Raw genomic sequence first — 23,131 nt, 5'->3', positions numbered from 1 at the left:
ACTTTTAATTAAATCTTTGACTGTTAAATACTTTTGTTAAAGTGTGCTGCAGTTCATGGGGTCGCGAAGAGTTGGACACAACTTGGTGACTGAACAGCAATAACAAAGTAAATTCTAGAAAAAAGTAAGTGTCAATTCCAGTCACGACTTTGTAGGTTTGTAGGTCTCTGAAGTACTGGTAGAGCTCTAGTGTGGTCCACTTACAACTGCATTCTTAAAGCGGAAATTCCCCAACCTTTTTTTTTCAATGCCGTTATAGTGACATTTTTGTTGCAAGGAGGGGTCCCCTTCCAGGGCCCCCAAGTAGGCTCTTGTCTAACACTCAGAAATGCGTTGTCTAATGAGACACACATGCTGACAAAGCAAGAGACTTTATTGGGAAGGGCATGCAGGCGGAGAGAAGGGTAAAGAAACCCAGGAAGACAACCCTGCCACGTGGCTCATTAACCATTTTTAAGTAGACCTTTCAGTGTCATTACGTACATTCACAGTATTGTGTAATCATCACCATTACCCATTTCTAGAACTTTCATCATCCCAAATAGAAACAAACTCTGTACGCATTAAATAGTAACTTCCGAATCTCTCCTCCTCCAACTCCTGGTAACCTCTATTCTGCTTTGTCTCTCTCTGAATTTGCCTACTTCTGGTACCCTATGTAAGTGGAATCATACAGTTTTTGTCCTCTTGTGTTTGGCTTATTTTACTTAGCGTGCTTTCCAGGTTCATCCACATTGTAGCATGTGTTAGCACTGTCTTCTTTTTAAGATTGAACGTCATTCCGTTGTATGTGTATGCCACATTTTGTTTATTCATTCCTTTCTCATTGGGCACGTGGGTTATTTCCACCTTTTAGCTTTGTAAATTATGCTGCTGTGAATGTTGGCTTACAAGTATTTGTTTGAGTCTCCGATGTCAGTTCTTTAGGATATATACCTAGTAGTGGGATTGCTGAGCCATGGGTAATTCTGTTTAGCTCTGAGAAGCTGCCAAACTGTTTTCTACAGCAGTTGCATCATTTTACATTCCTGCCTACAATGCGCAAGGGTTCCAACTCCTCCAATTCCTTGCTCGTGGTATTTTCAGTTTTTTGATACCAGCCATTCTGTTATATGCAAAGTAGTTTCGATTTGGATTTTCCTAATGGTTAGTGATGCCGAGCATCTTTTCATGTATTTTTTGTCTATTTGTGTATCTTCTTTGATGAAATGTCTATTCAAATTCTTTGTCCTTTTATATATATATATACTTTTGAAGGCTGTAGTAGTTTGAGACTTTTCCAAATTGTTTTTGCAGAATGTTCCTCTTTGTGTGTGGTCCCTGAAGTCTCTGTTCCTTAAATTAATGCTCAGCTAATATGTTTATAGAGACTTCTTGAATGCCAGCTCTTCCAGTCTTTGCAGTTTACCTTGATTCTCCTTCAACCCTTGGCTAGGCTTCTTTGAGTATAGAGTTCAGCCTGAGGTAAAAGCTTAAGGTCTTCCTTTCTGAGCATACAGGTAACTTTCTGTGGAGGTGTGGTTTAGTTCCTACGTTCTGTGTGTGGACTCTTGCGACCTCATGGGCTGTAGCCTGCCAGGTTTCTCTGTCCATGGGATTGCCCAGGCAAGAGTACTGAAGTGGGTTGCCATTTCCTCCAGGGGATCTTCCTGACCCAGGGATCAAACCCATGCCTCCTGCAGAGCAGGCAGATTCTTTACCTGAGCCACCAGGGAAGCCTAGGTCACTCTCTAAATTCCCCCATATTTTTGACTGCTTTTACTTGTGTTAATTTCCCAGAATCTCCATGGCTTTTCTTCCAGGCCATAGATGGTCTAGTATATGTTTCCATCTCTCTTGCCCTGGATGTCTGTCGGTCTGTAGTTTTCTTGTAGCTTTTCCAAGTACTGAAGTTCCAAACTAGGTGATAAAAAGGCAAGTGCCTTATGTCAGTCCTTCGGATACCCTCCAGAGAGGTTAGAATAGAATTGTATAACAATTTCCATATCAGGTCTTCCCTGTTCCCTGGAAACTGGGAACCAGGTTGCTGTTGCTGCTTCAGGAGCTGACATAGGCGAAGGGGTGGGAACAGTGAGGGGAAATACCGCAGAACTCTTCTGCCATTTTAAAGATGACTTTTTCTTGATTTGCTGTTTGCTTGGCTGGTGTTAACTTTGGACTGTTTTCCAGAGCTTCAGCAAAGTTGGCTTAGACTGTTTCTGTTTCTTTTTCTTTTTGAAATTGTTCTGCAGTAATGAGAGCTTGGCACTTTCTAGCCTGCCATTTTGCTGACATCCCTCCTATTGAGTGTTTCTTTTTGTTTGTTTTTGGCCTTTGTGGTGAGTCATTCGGATCCTAGTTCTCTGACCTGGGATCAGACCTGCACCACTCTTGTTGGGAGCATGGAGTCTTAACCACTGGACTGTCAGGGACATCTGAGGGTAAGGTGAATCAGCACAAGGTGAATCATCTCACTATTTGGGGAAACCCTAACAAAAAGTTGCTGCATATTTTGGGCCTAGTTTGGGGGTTAGAGGGTACTGCAGGGAGGACAGAGAAAAGAGCTAGGAATGAAAAAGTACTGTTTACTAACATAGAGTTTAGAAACGTGTTCTCTGCCCACAACCTCCAAGCAGATCTGCTTCTGAGGGACGCTCTAGATAAAGAGACCTCCTAATGACTTGGAATGCAGATACACATAAGAGCATGGCCAGACACGGGGACCTGAGTCCTGGACTGCAGCTCACTTTAGAAACTGCGGTACATCGGTTGTGCAAAGTCTGGTGTGGGGAGAGCAGCATTGTCCTGTGACTTCAGCCAGATGAAGCCAGATAATTGCTTACAGTTGACAGCATAATATGACTGTAATTGTTTATGTGAAAAATCACATACAGGAGCTGGGTTCCTCAAGTGTACATTGTTTGAACCCATTCATACAGATTCTAGAAGTAGCATTGAATTTGTATAGTAAAGGAACTTATATTAGTATTTGCCTAGGATTGAGCAAGATTGGGTTAGATTTATTGCAAAGGAGCAACTTTTTAATGGTTTTTTTTTTTTTTAAGATTTTTTTTTTTTGGATGTGGACTGTTTTTTTAGTCTTTATTGAATTTGTTACAGTGTTGCTTCTGTTTTATATATTGTTTTCTTGGCTGCAAGGCATGTGGGATCTTAGCTCCCCAACCAGGGATTGAACCCACACCCCTTGCATTGGAAGGTGAAGTCTTAACCACTGGACCACCAGGGAAGTCCCTTAATGCATTTTTTAAAATTATACCATTGTAGACAATTGTCAAAACTTAACTTACCAAGTGTACAGTTGAAATGGATGCTTCAAACTTGATTTTTAAAGTGAAGAAAATAAAAATTTTAGTTGAATTCTAAGTGTAGTGGTAAAAGTACTAGTGTGCTTACTGCAACTCAAAATTTCCAACCATATATTATGGATAGGACTGTATAAAATGTGAACCCATATGGGTTGGTAAAGTCAAGTGAATTTTGTGTATGGCTTTATCCAAGCACCTGAAAAGAAAGTGATTGTAGAATCATGATTACTATTTAAATTACTATTAAATAGAATAGCTGGGTTATAAGGTAGTTCTGTTTGTAATTTTTTTAAGGAATCTTCATACTCTTTTCCATAGTGGCAGTACCAATTTACAGTCCTGCCAACAGTCTATACTGTTGTTGTTCAGTCACTAAATCACGTCCAATTCTTTGGCGACCCCATGGACTGCAGCATGCCAGGCTCCCTTGTCCTTCACTGTCTCCCAGAGTTTGCTCAAATTTATGTCCATTGAGTCAGTGATTCTATCCAGCCGTCTCATCCTCTGCCTCTTTCTCCTTTTGCCTGATGCCCAACATCAGGGTCTTTCACAATGAATTGACTCTTTGCATCAGGTGGCCAAAGTTTTGGAACCTCAGCTTCAGCATCAGTCCTTCCAATGAATATTCAGGGTTGATTTCCTCTAGGATTGACTGGTTGGATCTCTTTGCTGTTCAAGGGACTGTCAAGAGTCTTCTCCAGCACCACAATTCAAAGGCATCAGTTCTTTGGCACTCAGCCTTCTTTATGATCCATCTTTCACATTGGTACATGACTACTGGAAAGACCTTAGCTTTAACTATACAGACCTTTGTTGGCAGAGTGATGTCTCTGCTTTTTAATATACTGTCTAGGTTTGTCATTGCTTTCCTTCCAAGGAGCAAGCGTCTTTTAATTTCATGGCTGCAGTCACTGTCCACAGTGATTTTGGAGCCCAAGAAAATAAAATCTGCAGTGCTTCCACTTTTCCCCTTTTTCTCCATATCTTCTCCAACATGTTGCCATTTCTTGTCTTTTCAATAATAAACATTCCAACAGGTGTGAGATAATATCTCATTTTGGTTTTGATTTGCATTTCCCCGATTAATAGTGATCTCTAACATTTCTTTTGTTTATTTTACCATCTCTGTGTCTTCTTTGGAAAAATATCTACTCAGATCCTCTGTCTACTTTTTAAATCAGGTTATTTGTATTTTGTTGTTGTTTTTATATATTTTGGATATTAACCCTTTATTAGATATATAGTTTGCAATTAGATTCCTTTCATTCAATAGGTTGCCTTTTTTGATTATGGTTTACTTTGCTGTATAGATGCTTTTTAGTTTGATGTAGTCCTGTTTATTTATTTTTGCTTCTGTTTCCCTTACCTTTGGTCTTTCATCCACAAAACATTGCCTAAGGCCAATGTCAGTAAGTTTACTTCCTTTGTTTTCTATTAGGAATTTTATGATTTCAGGTCTTACATTCAATTCTAATGCCTTTGGAGTTACTGTTTGTATATGGTATAATGTAGTGCTCTAGTGTCATTCTTTTGCATGTGGCTGTCCAGTTTTCCCATGCTCCTGATTTAGAAGACTGTCCTTTCTCCGTTGTGTTCTTTATTCCTTTGTTATAGATTAATTTTCCATATATGTATGGCTTAGTTTTGGTCTCATTCATCTGTATATCTGGCTCTGTGCCCAGACCATACTGTTTTGATTACTTTGTAGTATACAAATGATCCTTGAACAACTTGGATTTGATCTAAGTGTGTCCGTTACAGCAGAGTTTTTTTCAGTAAAAATACACTACAGTACTGCAGGATCCACAGTTGGTTGACTCCAAAGATTCAAACCCTTGGATATGGAGGACTGACTATAAACTTATATGTGTGTTTTCAACTATGTGAGAGGTCAATACTCCTAAACCCTGAGTTGTTTAAAAAGTTAACTGTAGTTTGAAGTCAGAGGGTATGATACCTCCAGCCTTGGTTTTCTTTCTCAAGATTGCTTTTGTGACTCAGGATCTTTTGTGCTTCCATACAAATTTTAGAATTACATGTCCAAGTTCTGTTAAATATGCCATTGGGATTTTGATAGGGATTGCACTGAATCTGTAGTTTGCTTTGGGAATTATGGACATTTGAACAGTTTTAATTCTTCCAGTCCACCAGTACAGAATATCTTTCCATTTTTTTGGTATCTTCTTCAATTTCTTTTATCAGTGTCTTATAGTTTTTAGTGAGGTTTTCACCTCATTGGTTAAATTTATTTCTAGGTGTTTTAAACTTTTTGATGCAGTTGTAAATGAGATTTTTTTTTTATTTGCCTTCTTGTGTATAGAAATGCCACAGATATTCTGTATATTCATTTCGTATCCTATACTTTACTCACTTATTCTAACCATTTTTTTGGTGGAATCTTTATAAATTTCTATATATAGTATCATGTTATTGGCAAGTAGTGACAATTTTACACTTCTTTCTTTCTGATTTGGATGCCTTTTATTTCTTTTTCTTGTGTAATTGCTGTGGATAGTACGTCCAGTACTCTGTTGAATGAAAGTGGTGAAAGTGAGCATACTTGTCTTGTTCTGGTCTTAGAGGAAAAGTTTTTATTTTTTAACTACTGAATATGATGTCAACTGTGGGTTTGTCATTTATAACGTTCATTTTGTTAAGGTTTGTTCCCTCTGTACTTAGTTTGTTGAGAATTTTTATCATAAATGAATATTGGGTTTTGTCAGATGCATTTTCTACATCCATTGAGGTAATCATGATTTTCATTTTTCATTTTTTAAAATGTGATATATCATGTAGATTGATTTGCAGATGTTGAATCATCATTGATTCCCTGAAATAAATACCACTTGATTTTAGTGTTTGATCATTTTAATATAGCATTGGATTCAGTTGGATTCAGTATTTTGTTGAGGATTTTTACACTTATGATCATCAAGGGTGTTAGCCTCTTCTATTTTCTTTTTGTGGTGTCTGGTTTGGTATGCTGGTTTTATAAAATGTCTTTGGAAGATTTCCCTCTTCAAATGGAAGAGCTTGAAAAGGATAAGTATTAAATCCTCTTTGAATGTTTTATGGAATTTTCTTGTGAAATGTCTAGTTTTGGGCTTTTGCTTTTAGGAGAGGTTGTTGATTATGGTTTCCATCTACTTGCTAGTAATTGATCTATTCATATTTTCTGTTTCTTCATGATTCAGTCCTGGAAGATTATATGCTTCTAGGAATTTACTCATTTCTTCTAAGTTGTCCAATTTGCTGGTATATAATTGCTCATAGTAGTCTCTTAGAGTTCTTTGTATTTTTGCGTTCTTTCATGGTGGGGCTATGACTGTTGCTATGGAGTGTTGCTGGGTGGAGCTGGCCCTCTGACTGGCTTCAGGGCCCAAGGTGGCTGCAGCAGTGAGCCGGCAGGTGCAGGCGTTACGCTTCTGGCTGTGAAACCCAGTGGAGACCGAGGTGGGCAAGGCTCCCAAAAAGGTGTACCCTCTGGAGCTAACAGACCAGAGGGAGAATTTCACAATGGCATCTGCAAGGTAGCCTGAGATTGCAAAAGTTGTTCTCACCAGTTTCTCGGGCCCCAGGGAGCGTCCCAACTGTTCCTGTCTCTCCAGCAGACTCTTCAAGATTAGTGGGTGGATTCCCTTCACACTTCATTCCATGCGCTTTTCAACCTGGTGTTTTTGTGTGGAGTGAGACTCTGCTCAAGCCCTTTAAGAGCAGGTTCTCCATTTTCTGCAGTTCTGTAGTTTTCCTGGGCATATTCCTCATTGGTTTTCAAAGCCAGCTGTTGGGGGCTTCTCTCTTGTGCAGGATCTAGGGGTTTGGGTGCCTGATGTGGAGCTTGAATCCTCTGCTCCCAGGGGAAATACATATACCTTTGTAATCTCTCCTGTCTGTGGTTTGCTGAAGTTGGGGTGTTTTTTTTTTTCCCCTTGCAGAGACCATCCCTACGTCTCCTACCTGCCTTGTTGTTGTCCTTTTTTACCTTTTGTTGTGGAGACTCTGTTCATCTAGTTTTTAGGTCCCTATTAGGGAGAGTTACTCTGCATATATTTGTAGCTTTGTTGAGGCCATGAAAGAAAATGAACAGATCTCCTGAAATATTTCTGTATAGCATGCTTATATTTCAGCTCCTTGATTCTCATCCCAGTTTTGTCATAATTCATGGGCTTATGAAGATGGGGAAGATAACAGTTACATTATGGGATGGAGAAAAAAACAACTCTAGGTATTTCAAGCAGAAAGGTCCTTTTATATAGGGAATTAACAGCTTACAAACTTATTCCAAGTGCTGGAACAGTACAGTAGTCAGGGACTACCTCTAGACCATGGTTCAGGGTTGTGATATTGTTGCAATCCAGAGGTCAGAGCTGTTTTTATGGCTGGCACTCCTGCTCGTTGTCATATCTAGGAGGCTCATGCGCCTCATTAAACTTCAGGGTCTCTGTCACTAGAAACACTTACGTCTGTCTGACCTTACATGCTGAAAGCAGATGGATAACCTTTGCTTTCCTTTCTTCTTCCGTATCTTACTAGAGAACATCTCATTGGTAGAACTTTTTTTTTTTTTAACATTCAAACCATGAGCTGCAAAGAGACTGGGAAGTATAAATTCTAGATGTTAACCTATTTCAAACAGAAAGGAAGAGTGAAAGTAGGGAGGTCCTGGTAACTAAGACAAGGATATAGGTCTCTTTGATACCTCTGTCCCAACACACACACACACACACACACACACACACACACACACACACACACGCTCCCTTTCTGTTACAGTATAACTATATTGTAACTTTGTTCAGGAAAAATAGATAGTCTTAATATTGTTATGGTCATGCGGATGCTATTCACGATTAATACATGTAGTATATTTTTTATTGTTTTCCCTTCCCCCTCACCTGCATACTTTGCTGCTATTGTGCTTTATTTGCTTGATTTTCTGTATATTTATTATTGATTCAACTCCAAACTCTCTTTTCATTTATTTCAGTCTCTTCTCAAACTACTCTTTCTTGAACAAATTACTCCTGAAGTTTTCTTAATGCTGTCAATTTTGCATGGCTGTTATCTATGTCTGGTGTATAGCTATTATCCTGTGATTTTTCTCGCCATGACCATGGTTATTCTTTTCACCTCTTTCATACTTTACTCCCATGTGTTGATGGAGCACATTCTCAGCTAGCTTTCTGAGAAAGAATGTAGATACAGGGCAAGGTGGTTTTATTTTTTGAGTTCTATTTATTTCTGTGTATATAAAGAAAAACTTTGTAGAACATTGCTAATACATATTTTTCCAATGTTTCAAGAGCAATAGCATCATTTTAGCCCGCCCATGAGAACCAAGATTGCAGATTGTACTATATGCTCTCAGCGTTTAAGTGTGGCTTGGCATTCTGCCACTTATTTTGATTTTTGGCAAGCAGTTTTGACCAAGTTGGTGACATGAGATGTATAAGTGATAATGCTGGATTATAAAAAAATGAAGAAATAATATCACATTGGATATTAACAAGCAGTTATATTGGTGACTCCTTGTGCCTTGATGAAAAGGGTAAAGAAACAGATAAAGATCAACAGACTTAGTATTTTTAAACATCTCTTGGTATTGTGAAAGGAAGTGTATGCATCATGGTGATTTGTAGGTAACAAAATAGTGTAGTTGCACAGAAATTTCAGGAAATTTGAAGAAAATGAAGGATCACTGCCAGAATGTGATGCTGGGACTGCAATCTACATGGAACTATGGGATGTTGATACTATATAACTCTGATTCAGTTACTCTTTTCCAGGGACACATTTTCTTTCCTATTTGGAGTATATGTAATTAATTTACTTTTCATTTCTTTTTATGCTTTTCCCCTATTCAATCCTTTACTGGGCATTTGTTAGAACATCTTGTTAATATTTTATCTTCCATGTCGCTTGACTTCTTTTTTCATATTTTCAAAGTTTTATTCTATGCAGCATTCTGAGGAATATCTTCCTTTCTGCCTGCAAATCTTTAATTCTGTACTCTACTGTTTTATAGTTTTTACTTCATCTATGGAGTTTCAACTTGAATTAACATTTCTTATTTCTGAACAGTTTCTACTTGATTCCTTTTTATATCTATCTATGCTTCTTTAGAAACTGATTGCTTTTACTTAATGGGTTGTATTGACTTCTCTATGTGGCAATTTGAAAATTATACCTGTTGTGAAGATTGATTTCAGGTTGCCTAGTTTTCTCTAATTCAAGTATGAATCTCTACCTCTCTGTTTCATATGCCTGTAATGCTTTTCCTTATGTTAAATTCTTTCATATATGTTATAGTTTTTTCTTGTGGCTGTGAGCTTATTTTCAAAAGAAATTATCTTGTCAAGAAATGTAGTTCATGACCTAATTTTTTTTTTTCTTTAAAATTTCTGGCTGGACAGTATAGTCTCAGATTGCTAATCAGTTTACATTAATTGATTGGATTAAGTACAAGTTTGTATTCCTTGCCCTACCATAGCAAAGACTTTGGGTTTTGATCTTAGGTAGTTCACTTTTCCACTTAATTTGGTGGGTGCCTTGTGTCTGTTTCAGATGTTGAGCAGGTGGTTGGAAAAAGAGGAAAGGGTGTGTGTCACTCACCTAGAGCAGACATCTTGGAGTGCAGTCAAGTGGGCCTTAGGAAGCTTTGCTATGAACAAAGATAGTGGAGGTGATGGATTTCCAGTCGAGCTATTTAAAACCTTTAAAAGATGATGCTGTTCAAGTGCTGCACTCATTAATACCAGCAAATTTGGAAAACTCAGCAGTGTCCACAGGGTTGGAAAAGGTCAGTTTTCATTCCAATCCCAAAGAAAGGCAATGCCAAAGAATGTTCATAGTACCGTACAATTGCACTCACTTCACATGCTAGCAAGGTTAGGCTCAAAATCCTTCAAGCTAGGCTTTAGCAGTACATGAGCCAAGAAATTCCGGATTTCTAAGCTGAATTTAGGAAAGGTGAAGGAGCCAGAGATCAAATTGCCAGCATATGCTGGATCATAGAAAAAGCAAGGGAATTCCAAAAAAAAGTCTACTTTGGCTTCCCTTGTGGCTCAGCTGGTAAGAAGCCACTTGGCAATGCAGGAGACCTGGACTGGGAAGATCCCCTGGAGAAAAAAATGGCAACCCACTCTAATATTCTTGTCTGGGAAATCCCATGGACAGAGGAGCCTAGTGGGCTATAGTACATGGGGTTGCAAAAGAGTCAGACACAACTTAGCAACTAAACAATAGTCATTGTCACTGTTTCTGCTTATGATTCTTCTAAATCACCATTTTGTTAATTAAGAGAGAATTACTGTGCATATACAAAGAATTATCACTGTTCTACAAATGAGAAATATTTCCAGCAGTGAAAATACATATCTTTTAAGATAAAATTAGGAAATATTTCAGATTCATGTAGCCATGACTCTAACAAATGATAAACTTGGTTATTTACATCACACATCTGTAGCAGTAACTAACTAGGATATTGCTTCAGGGTGCAACAGATGGCCTCTGAGTGGCTTGGTGAGGAGAATGTTTGCTAAAGGTGACAGAGTGTACCTATCCAGCATATGCACTAGGTCATTGGTAACGTAAGGTCTTAGCTTCAGGAAGTTATTAAGTATAAGGTCAGGGAGTAATTCCAAAACATTTTAATAAAGTACATATTTCTCAGCAGATAATATCTTCTGTTCAGTTCTTGTGTGGTAGGGTGAAACTTTTAGGCTTTTCTCTAAATGACGTGCAATATAGAGTCCTTGTGAGGTGTGTATGTATGATATATTTGTGAACCATGTGCAGTATTTGTTACATAGTATGTTTATGGATACATGTATCAGACATGAAACTGATAAAAGTTTGATAATGTTCTGTTATAAAATGAAGTACTCGTTGCTAGTTCTGTGAAAGTAAATGATAATGTATATACTCTTTTATATTATAATATGTATTTTAAACTATTATGGAAAATTGCAAACATACAAGAGTAGAGAAATGGAATAATGAACCCCTATGTACTCATAACCCAGCTTCAACATGATTATGATTATAGTATAAATCAACACATCCTAGAGATGCAGTTTCTTAAAAGAAAGAAAATTCTTTTAAAATAAAAGAGCATTTTCTTGTGGAAAATGTCTTAAAATTAATAACACATATTTAATTTAGTACTGTGAAACACTGTACAATTGTTTTACTAAATATTAATTTTGTAAGTGTTAATAATATTTTAAACTCAGTACACTCATTAGAGTGTACTGATGTTATTTGTTAATGTCCCTATTACTTCTTATTATTTAACTGTATAAACTATAGAGAATTATTAAGCAATTTTTTGGGTAAAATCTGTTAGTAAGCATTATGATATGTGATGAATTAAGAACTTATCATTTTTACTTTATTTTAGAAGGACATTTTCTGACAGCTGTTCTTTTATTTGATTTCAAGTGGGTGCTCATACCAGTTGTCATTACAGATCGATGTAACTTGCTCTAATACTTTTTTACCTTTAATTTGTCAAGAACTTCAGTTGGTTGTATGTAAATGTAAGCCTTTGTGTGAAGGAGTGTGTCATTGCATCAGAACTTGGCAATCACATGAATCTTAAGAAAACATGCTGTTTGTTCCCTAGAGAAGCTATTCTGTAAGATGACTTTGTTTTTATATTCTGTGCTAGATTAAGTGATTTAGTTTGGTTTGGCCTAGGGCAAAACGTTTCAGGTTATTTTAGAAAATCCTGTATCTGATTAAACTTCTGAAAATAATAACCAGTTTTAAAGTTTTTCTTTTTAAAATTTTATCAGTAGGCCATGCAATACAGGATTCATTCTCAAAGTGTCATTTTTGTAACTGACAGTGAAAGCTGTTGCAGTGTTCCATCTGATATATGCAGTGTTCCAGGTATATTTATTTCGCTATGTCGGGTCTTAGTTGTGTGAAAACCATATATTTGAAACATTAAATATTTATTTCCTTTTAATTTGACACCCTCCTTGTTATTAAATGATGTAAGTAATAAGTCTTTTTTTGATAGTAATTTCTATTATGAACTCTTAAATATTATAATCCTGAACACTATGACTGTTATAAATAGTCCCTAATTGAACATAGAAATGTGACTGTTTTTAAAAAAAGAAATGTTTAATTCTCAGGAAATTCATCCATTTAAAATTTTTCTATACTAAAATATTTCTACTAAAATATTTCTACCGTATATTAGTTAAATTAGAACTTTTCACTCTATATAAACCAAGCAAGCAAACAGCCATGACAAAGTATAATTATGAAGGTTAATTAGTCTAATTATTTGTTCAGAGTTTCAAGGGAGTCATAAAGCTTTCTTTCAGTTCATTTTGAATCTTTCTGATGTAATGTGGCTTCTTTCAGAGTTTCTTGTAAAATGCCAAGGTTATTAATAAATATTTCACTATTAAGTTAAAAAATAATGCATGCACGTAGTAAAAAAAATCAGATTATACAGGTAGATATAGATCTATAGGTAGATATAGATATAAAAGGAAATAGAAATATTTCATTCCCTCATTTTCTCAGTCTCTCTACCTCAACTCTTAGGCCCTGTCTTCAGAGTAACCACTGATAGTAGATTGCTATGTGTATCCTATTCAAGCGTGTATGCATATATGAGTGTAATTTTACAGTTTTTTCTGTCTTTAATTTATCCATGTTCTGTACCTATATTGTTTTAGCTAAGCATTTATTTTGGGTAGGAAATTCATTTACCTTATCTATTTATTTTATATTTAATCCCTAGAACGGTTGATTGACAAATAATATGTAGGTGCTCAACAGATGTTTGTTGAGCGAATCTTCACATCTTCTGTCCACCTGTCTGATCATCAGGTACACACCGAATACTTACTTACTGTTTGCCAAACACCCTTCTAAGGCTACAGATGAAAGACAAAAACAAGGGCTGTGCCTGAGTGTAATTTCCATATACATCCTTGGTGGATATATATCATAAGCAATGAAGTAAAACCCAAACAGATGGCTTCATGAAAGTAGTAGCACAGGTAATGTGATGAGAGAGGAGTTTCTACTTTAGATAGGATGGCCAGGCAAAACCTTTTGAAGAGATGGATTTTGAGCAAGGCCTAAATGATGGGGAAAAATGGTTTAGCAATCTAGAGAAGTATAAAAGTTTCTGAGGCAAGAATAAGCTTAGTGAGTTCAAGGAACAGAAAGAAGTTCAGAATGACTAGAGCATAAGTATTGTCTCATACCAAATAAATATTGCTTCAATGTGTGTATCTTTGTACATAAAAATATGTTCTACATATTTTTAGAAGACTAGTAGTAGACCTGAGGGATCAAAAAGTATATGCATTTTAAATCTTGATAGCTATGGCATCTGTCTACTTTTATCCTTTCTCCCTTTCCCTAAATCTTTTATTGATTACCCAGGCTGTGGGAAACTTGGATTATCTGGAGCTGGTAGGGAGTGGGCTGTGATGTGACATAGTCGGTGAAAGGAATTCTTTTTTGTGAGAGAACATGAATATTTCAGAGACTTTTGTCTAGTAAGATGGAAATCCATCAGTAGAACATATGCATATATTGTATATGTTGAGTTACGTGATATAATATTTGGCTCTCAGAAATACACTGCTCTTCTTTAGCCATTTAATGAAACCATCCCAGTGCAGAAATTATCAACATTTCTCAATCCAGAAAATCCAAAATTTGGCATTGTTATAGTTGCATATAATTTGTTATAGTTAGAAATGATTCTTAACTTTATACTCTGGATTCAAATTATAAAAATTTGTGATTAAAATAAGGAGACATTATGAAAAAGGAAAGCCATTAATCAAAGTCAGCTGAACACCTTTGCCATGTGTGGTTTTTGTGGAGGAAAATAGATGGGTGTCTCCTATTTAAAATACGTTTTAAAAAATCCTGGGTGTTGTTACTTTGAGGTGTGAAGTCCCATCTTTAAATGCCTTTCTATCCAAAAAGCATTGTTTCATTTTGAAGGATAAATGTCAGAATTACTCATTCTTTTTTAGGCAGATTAGAAATTTTAGACTGGTCAAAGAACAATTTTTGTTTCATCAAGTGTTTTACTGCTGAGTAAACAAGGAGAGTCAAGTCCCATTTCAGAGCATGGAGATGTTTGTTTAATTTTTTTCAGTCTCCATTTTTTGATAGCATGAAAGTAGGAAATATAGGCAGATACATTCAAATTCCAGTGTAGTTAGAGGTGGCATGTGGTTTCTTTGACTATAATTTGTTTTTTCTTTTTTCACTTATTCCAAACAACTTGGAGGAATGAGGTTAGGACTCTGTGATGGAGAAGATTTCATTTTAACACATGCTAATATGATATGTTCTGTTATAGTAAAGATTTTATTTTTATTTTTTATGTGGGTAATTTTTTCCCACATTACTTAAAGATGAACTTCAGTTAGATTTTATTTTGTTGCTCGAACCTGGTAACATTAGTAATGTTAAAGCATTTAACATATTTTGTCTGTGATATAATGATTTAGCACTTGATTAAGAAGCCTCGTTTATGTATCTACTGTGAAATCATCCCACTAATTTTAACATGAAGATATAATTTCTGATTTAAACAAGTTCTTGATATCAATCTTTAAGGTGAGTGTGAGGAAAGGAATCAGAATCTTATTAGTCTTAATCCTTTGTCCTAAAATGAATAGATGTGTAAAATATGTTGCATGTTTACAAAAATCTTCTATTCTATTACAATATGTAGATCTATAAGTTGTAATTATTTGAATCATTAGAACATCTAATTTTTGCTTGACAATATGCAAATGTGCCATTAACTCTGTTTTTTAAGATTTTTCCAGTTTAATGTCTGAATCCAAATTCATAAAGAGTTGGAAAAATGAGATGTCTGAGCTATAGGATTCACAGGGATTTCATATGAAGCCTATTTAATCAGGATAACACTGTTATTAATATTCATAATGTCAGCTGGAACACAAATGACAGACTATGGGGCCTAAAAATTTTACTTGGTGAATTTATTAAAAGTAGCTTAAAAAATTAATGAAATTGAAGTAAAGTTGGTGAATATGAAAATCTTATGTTAGCAGAAAAAAAATCTCTATTAGAACTTTCTTTAAGACCATTTTGCATTGATGTCTTTTGACAGATTTCATTGGTACTTAAAGAAGAAAGATGCATGAATGGTCATTTAAGAGGATTTAAACACATTGGCACATTAATTTTTACATGAATAATAAGTACTTTCCAAAAGCAATTAACTTACAGTGTACAAGATATGAATTGAAAAATAAGACTGTGACATCAAGGGCAAAGCAAATGTGCTGTACATTTTAAACTTAGTGGCAGGACTTTTTAATATTTTGGTTTATTTTTATAGCTTGCATAGGCTGTGACTTAGATTATAGTTACTTTATTGCATTTGAAAGCGTAGTAGAAAGGAATATTGTTCCCTCCCCGACTAAAAAAAATGGTACTGTTAAGCATTATCCCCTGCAAGAATCTATTGCATTTATTGGAGAATTAAACACTTGTTATACCATTGTTTATATTTGAGAATATATTCAATTTTGCAGAAAGTTAAAGGGATGATTCTGAATAGGCTTAGTGATACAAATACATATGTGTTAACACAGTCTTACTGATTATATCATGACTTAAATGTGTAATAAATACATTTCTAAAAGTTTAGTATAAGAAGTTTAGTTGATATGAATCAGGTAGTAGTCAGGTAAATTTGTCCTGAATGTTAGCCTAAAAAAGTAAAATGTTGGGAATGGCTTAAGTAAAACTGGGGTGTTTTATTGTGTGTACTGCTTGCTATTCTTTACGTTTTAAAATGTGCTTGTAATGATATTATACCAGTGCTGTAGGTCTTTTTTTTGTTGTTGTTATTGGAGTTCATTAAAAACAATTAGTTTTAGACCATTTTGTATAGTCACAGTAATACTGAGTGTTTAGTTTTATATCCATCAGAGATTATTTTTCTTATGCATTTTAGTACTTATAAAAACATAGCTTAAATCTCTAGCAGTCTAGTTAGGGTTTACCACTGAGAGAATATAGATGTTGGTCTGACAGTCCAAGAGGGAGCTAGAAGTTTCACTTGCAGTAAGTGTCCTATATGATTGATGTAGTTTCATTAGATGATAGGAATTGCCTGGTATGTTTTGGGACTCATATTCAGAACTTGAATGGAAAAATCACTGATTACTAGGGTGTGAAGAAATTATCACAATAAGCCATAAATGAAAATTTTTTGCTTATGGAATGAAATAAAGTTTACATATAAATTTATATATATGTGTGTGTATATATATATATATATTTTTTCTTTTTAGTGTCCTTTAAAAACTTATATTTTGCGTTGGGGGAAATGTTTTGTTTTTGGCTCTGAAGTATTCACTTATATGCCCAGGAGAGGGCAGCATTTTACTATATCAGTCTCATAAAAGAATTAGCCCTACTTAGACTGTCAATGTTTCTTGTAATTACTCCCAGTATATTTGTTGCTTGCTTATGAATTAACTTGCATTTATGGAACTAAATCATTCCAATCATTTAATTACACCTGAGGAGCTGAACTATAATTGCTTGCTTCCAACTAGGATCTGATATGGCTTGAGCAGTATTAATTTGGTGTTTACTTTTCTGAGTGCTAAAAGCATTAAAATGATTGTGCAATGGGATTACATTTTACTAATTGCTGGCATTCATTAGCTGGGTAAATGATGAGGAAGAGTGACTGTATATCGCAAAGGGATAAAATTATGGTTTTAAATAGTATATTACTAAGCACATTAAGGCCTGTAAGGCATGTTTTAAAATACTCCAGAGGTTATTAAAGACTGTGTTTTCTACATGTCTTGCTATATGAATCTCTTATTAAAAGACTGCAATTATTATTAACCTTTTTGGGCAATATGGAGGGAAATGGCTTCATTGACTGGAACATATTTCTTTGATATTAATAACTTCCTATATTTTCAGTTAATCCAAAAGTAAATGAGGAACTTAGAAAAAGATTGCCAACTCCAGATCAACATATTTAGAGAAAATTGGAATAGGAGAAGCTTGCTACAGCTTTATTTGAGGACTTTTTAAAGAACGCAGAGTTCTAGCTGTGAGGTGACTCTAATTTTATTATTCTCTTTAAAAGCATGCAAAAAAGTGAACTTGCATAGCTTTCATCATATTTATTATGAAAACAAATGGAAGAGAAAAATATCAATAATTCCACAAGCTGAAATAACCTTTTAAAAAGTTAGAGTAGCATTTTAAAATTACACACTATGAAATATTTATGTGAAAATATACATTCAAATAAATAAGTTTGAAATTTTTGCTATAAACTTATGACAAATAGTGTAAAAATTTTCTTTTTCTTAAATTGTTGAAGTTGTGTTAATAGTTGGAGAAGACTTAAGTTAAATAAACTGAATAGTTCCCTAATCAAAGGAGCAATGTCTAGACGCTTACCCTTGAACTGTATTTACTAAAATGTAAGTGTGAATGAAAGAGCTTTTTTTCCTGAGAAAAAAGATTTAATTTCACTTGTTGAAATATACAGTTAATTGTCCTATTATAAGTGTTTTAGAAAACCATTTATCCTGTAAATTCTCTGTTAAACAAAGGTAAGATTTAGGTGTGTTCTGATACATTGTTTTAAGTTTATTTATCTAGAGTTGGCTTTATTTTAGCCTCAAATCTTGGCGCAAAAACCAGAGACGTTGCCAGAGCAAACAAGAACAGAAGTGCAAATGGAGGACTGGTCAAAAGGTAAGGACTTTTAAGGTATTAATACCATACCCCAGGTGATGTGCTACTTCAAGGCACTGAATGAAGTGTGTTTATTCTAACCAGTGTATTAGACAGAAGCAGATAAGCACAAGTGTACATGCATGCACGCACACACGCAAGGCAGGAAGTATACACAAAAAGACCCACATTCTGCAGAAGAGACACAAGGAGAAAGAGAAAAGGGCACAGAGCAAGAGATACTCAAAGAGAAAAAGGAAAGCAGACACACACCCACAAAGTGACAGAGGAGACTGGGAGAACGACTAGCAGAGAAATGCACACAGAGAGGTCAACGCGGAGAAAGGAACCCAGACAGAGAAAGGAGACAGACACAGGAAGGAGATGGTAAACTCAGTGAAAAAGACGCAGATACACACACAGAGGTACACAGAGACGCAGGCGTGGATACACACACAAAGACTCACATCCTGAGACTCATTGGAGAGAAGTAGCAGAGTAAGAGAAACACAGTGAGGAGACAGACATGCTGTGACCGAGAGAGAGAGAGAGGGGCTGGGGGGGACGGGAGAGAGACACCCCGAGTGAGGGGGGCACTGTGTGCACGCAGACACTCTCAGAAGGAGACAGAGATGAGACCCAGCGTGAAGGGGGAGAAGATGCACACGCTGCAGAGATGGACCGACATTATGGAGAGGAGACACACATACCCAGAAAAACAGACACATCCAGGCACAGAGACACTTGTACACCAAAAGACACACTCAGAGACAGCCACAGAGAAACAGTCAAAGGGGGACTCTCCCTAAAGAGGCAGAGCCACAGACATTGGCAGAGGTGTGCAGACGAAAGCGGAAGAAACACTTCGAAAAAGAGACAGAGACATGAACACAGTGAGAGACGAGGAGAGAGAGAGAGAGAAAAGCACAGATACGCACAGGCAGAGGGAGAGAGCGGTCAGAGAGAAATACAGTTTGAAAGACAGACAGACAAAGAGGTGTCCTGCCAAAGGGAGAAATGGAAGGATGGGTGGATGGATGGGATGGATAGGTACAAACGTAGGGAGATAAGTAGAGGACACCCATCTGTGTGGAGAGCAAGGTAGAATAAGCGCCACACAGACAGGTTTTAAAAATGTTTGGTTTTTATTTGAGGTCTTTTACACTAAATCTGGATACAGTTGCAAATCTGAAATCCTTGGATAACAAATCATTCTGAATATAGTATGACGTATAGTGGAAAACTTGAAATTTTATGTTCGTCATTTTTATGTCCTCTAAACTTTTACAAATAGAATTATTATCGAAACATTGCACACATCTCTCCTTCCCCTCTCCTTCAACAGGGCTTTCTTCACCATTTATCAACCACACTGTTACCTTTTTCAGAAGGTTAAAGGCCATTTGAGGGAACTCTTCTGTCATCCTTGAACTAAATCAGTTAATAGCTACATGTTCTTTTGAGATACAGAAAGATGCTGCACTGAATATATCTTTTTTGATTTCTCCATTTGTTTTTGATTTCTATACTGTTATCAATTTTCTTGTCATTTATGGGTGCCATTAGTAACCTTTCTCTTATTTGTGATTCCAGGCTACTGTCCTGAATTTAGAATCCAGGTAACTGATTGCATTGTATATAAAGGAATAGCAAGTAATATCTGAGTAATGTATATAGTTAAAGGTTTTAATGAAAAGTTAATAGCTTTAGTGGAAGGATTTTGTGGCACTTGATTTTAGTCTACTCTCTTTATATTCAAGTTGTGATAATGATGTATTGGTGTGAAGCAGGAAACTATTTGTTGTAGCTGTTTTTATTCATTTATGCAGATAAGCAGGCAAACACTCTTGAAAAACTCAAAGCAGTTCTTACTCAATGTATGTGCAAAATAAGAAAAGAGGAAGTAAATAACAATGCCCTTCTTGCTTTTGTTCCCTGTTCAGAGGTCACATTGCTATGAAAGCCATGTGGTTCACATTATAGACCAAAGGATCTTTAAGGAGCCAAAGGAATTATTTTTAATATTTCTAAAGAGTAGGGGCTGTAGAGGAAATACTTCTCACAAATGTGGAACAATCAGGAGAAATGTTAAGGAAGGGAACTGCTGAAGCTCTAGGACACTTGTGGAGAGGAAGGTTTTAGGGCTGAAGACAGATGCATAAATAGTTTGCAGGAGGCACAGATTGCAGGAGACGTGACTGAAACATCATTAAGAAAATTTGCATTTTTACAGACATTTTTTGGACATTGAAAATAGGACTAAGACATTCCTTAAGGACCTATTAATGAAATATTATTAACAAAGTTAAACAGGTAAATGGAGTGTCTTTTGAGTTTTGTGATAACCAATACATTTAAACACATGGTTACTTCTTTGTTATCAAGGTTCATGGGATTTTTCATAAAGCACAGATTGCATCAAAGCTCTGTCTAACACAAATGTTCATAGGCTATTCTTATAGTTATTTTATTTAAAGTTATCTTAATTTTTAAGGAAAGGGAGCTAATTAAAAACTTTTATTACACTTTGTATCATCCTACAAGTTTCATTATAAGGAATGCTGAAGTGGTTTTCTTTTCCTAGCTTTATTTTAGAAACATCGCTGAAATATTTGACATGAAAGATTTGATGAGGTAAACAATGTTAACAGGTGAAACGATTTACATTTTTCTTGGTTTTTATCATTATTCTCAGTTTAGAAAATGTAAAGCTGAGGTTGATAGGTAGGGTAAGTGAAGACATCTATAAACTGTACAGGTTTCTTTGGGTAGTTTAAAAAAAAAACAACTCAGCCCTGAATGAATGAAATTTTAGGTTATGGAAGCAATAGGTGACAACATTTGTGTGTTGTCTAGTGAACATTGGTAACATCTTCTGGCTTACTTAAGAAGTAAATGATGTTTTGTCCTTTCATGAAAGCTTTCTCTTTTTCAATATTCCTTTTTCCTCCCTGCTTTTGAAGAAAAAAAATGAAATGGCGCAGTCAAAGAGCATATGTAAAGTTAACCCTCAGAAAGAACCAGTTACTATATGATTGATTGTTTAGCCTGTCTTAAGCATTTACTTATTATTTACTTAACAATGTAAGAAAAAAAGTCTTGAGGATCAGAAATCTCTTCTGAGTAATTATTGGGAATAGTATGATGAATTACTGGATAGTTCTTAAATTTTGGTGATTTTTATTAAATTAGCAGAAACACGGTTGTTTTATAGTGCACAACAGTCTTGGAAATAATTTTAAGTGTGGTTTATGAGTAAACATGGTGCCCATATACCTACAATAATGGTAAAAATGAGGTCTGGATACCAGTTACATTTAGAATATTGTTAAACTTGTTTAAATTTAGGACCTTTAGGGGTCAGTGTTCCCTAAGAAAGGTTAAAGAAGGTTATTGTGCCTACCCAAATTAAACACTGTCTGCTATGTTTTAAATATTTCTTACCAATTGAGGGTAAGAAATGGTAGGAATCACACAGCTTGAAGAATCTTTAGACAAAAACCTTTCAATTTCATGTTTCTTTAATATTTTTAGGTTTAATATTTTAGGAATTATATTTAATATTTGTTTTATACACAGAGCAGTTATTTTCACTTATGTATTATCTCAATTTAAATGTGAAGCACATTTTAAAAACTATTTTAAGCATAGTTTAAAAAAGTGAGCATAATTCTAAATCATTGTCTCAATTGAAACTTGAGTTGAAAGCCTTCTGGAAATGCTTGTATCAACAGATTTCTTACATGTTGCAGTTTATTGGAGGTTAGCAAATATTTTTAAAAATCGTATCTTGCTGCTCTAAGTAAAAAGCAACTGTCTTTCTTATATGTAAAGAGGACATGATTTTATTACCATGATTTTTGTGGTTTTTTTAATCAAATAACAAAGACTAAAACCTAGCAAAAGGTAACTTATAAGTACTTTGTTAGTTTCTTCTTGAGTCGGAATACTGTTTAATTTTGCCTGGCATTTGGAACCTGTGTGCCACCTTCAACCTCTTTTATTATTGGTTCTTTTATCTTTCTCTCTTTTTGCAAAGTATGTGTTTTTTTTACTTTTTGCCCACATTGTGTTCTGTAACCGAATTACATCTAAAACTATTGTATGATTTGCAAGCATTTTATAAGAGTAGACATTTATAGAAAAACAACCCGGATGCTTTTAAATGTCTTTGATCGTTATGATAAAAATAGTAGAATTTCATATCATCTTCATAAACTGTTTTAAAGTAGAGAGGAAGGAAACAGCAGTTTATGTAAAGTGGACATCCATTTCTACCAGCAAGATAGCTGGTAGGAAAAAATGGATTCCCTAGACATTATGATTAGACACTCCTTGAAATTCAAGGTTTTGGAACTGTCTACATAATTATTTATTCTGTATTGAATTACAGGATATGAATTGTACTTAATAATTGGCATTCTAGTTAGTAATGATTTATTTTCCTTGAATGAGTAGCACAATTTGTTTTTATTAATTTTGTTTTTGTTTAAATTTAAAGGAAAATTACACTGGGGAACCAATGCATATAATAATTTCAATAATATGTTATAGTAGAAAGAATGTAGGTTTTTGGAACTAGATAGACCTGTGTTTTAATTTTCCAATCCTCTACTGACTGACTACCTACCTGGACTTAAGTGGAAGTTTCATAATTATTTTCAAACCAGAGTTTTCTTGTTTATGGAACAGGGAGATACTTCTTTTGGAGAGTTTGGAAGATGAGAGATTGTGTATGTAAAAGCCCTACTACAGTATCTGAAATAGGAAACAAGTTTAATATGAATTTCATATACCTGAAAAATTATTTTCAATAATGTGGTGGTAGTAATGGTCTTTACAGATGCTTAAAAAAATAGATTGTTGACATGTTTTATAGGGCCTAGATAAGTGGTGGTGGTTGCGTCATTGTTCTTCCCCCCAGCTGTGAAAGATAGTCTATAAAAAAGTTTCAAAAGTATTAAGAACACAAGTAGTAGTATTTGAAATGGTTATTATTAGTTTTATACAAAGTTATTCTCTTTAGATATAATATTCACAATATCAAAAACTTGATATTTTTCAAAGTAGTATAG

The 23,131-nt window shown here is 35.2% G+C and overlaps 1 protein-coding gene across 6 annotated transcripts in view; it reads left to right on the top strand.

Annotated features, from left to right (window-relative positions):
• The window catches only part of MIPOL1 (mirror-image polydactyly 1), a 290,413-nt gene that overhangs the window by 36,591 nt on the left and 230,691 nt on the right, over positions 1 to 23,131 (top strand). For 2 of the 6 annotated variants that reach the window (XM_020916569.2, XM_020916572.2), the window contains exon 2: positions 17,999 to 18,077. The exons of 1 other annotated variant lie outside the window; for it this stretch is intronic. In XM_020916569.2, the coding sequence (XP_020772228.2) occupies positions 18,059 to 18,077 (19 nt within the window). In that variant the 5' untranslated portion in view covers positions 17,999 to 18,058. Of the gene's footprint in view, positions 1 to 2,401; positions 2,421 to 17,327; positions 17,427 to 17,998; positions 18,078 to 19,649; positions 19,676 to 23,131 lie in introns of those variants that run through there. 3 more of the 6 variants (XM_020916571.2, XM_020916570.2, XM_020916573.2) reach the window with 3 other exon arrangements.

Source organism: Odocoileus virginianus, chromosome 16 (assembly GCF_023699985.2).
Source record: "Odocoileus virginianus isolate 20LAN1187 ecotype Illinois chromosome 16, Ovbor_1.2, whole genome shotgun sequence".
In the NCBI taxonomy this organism is placed as follows: Eukaryota; Metazoa; Chordata; class Mammalia; order Artiodactyla; family Cervidae; genus Odocoileus; species Odocoileus virginianus.
Note: the sequence above shows the minus strand (reverse complement) of the source record. Positions and strands in the feature narration are given on the sequence as shown.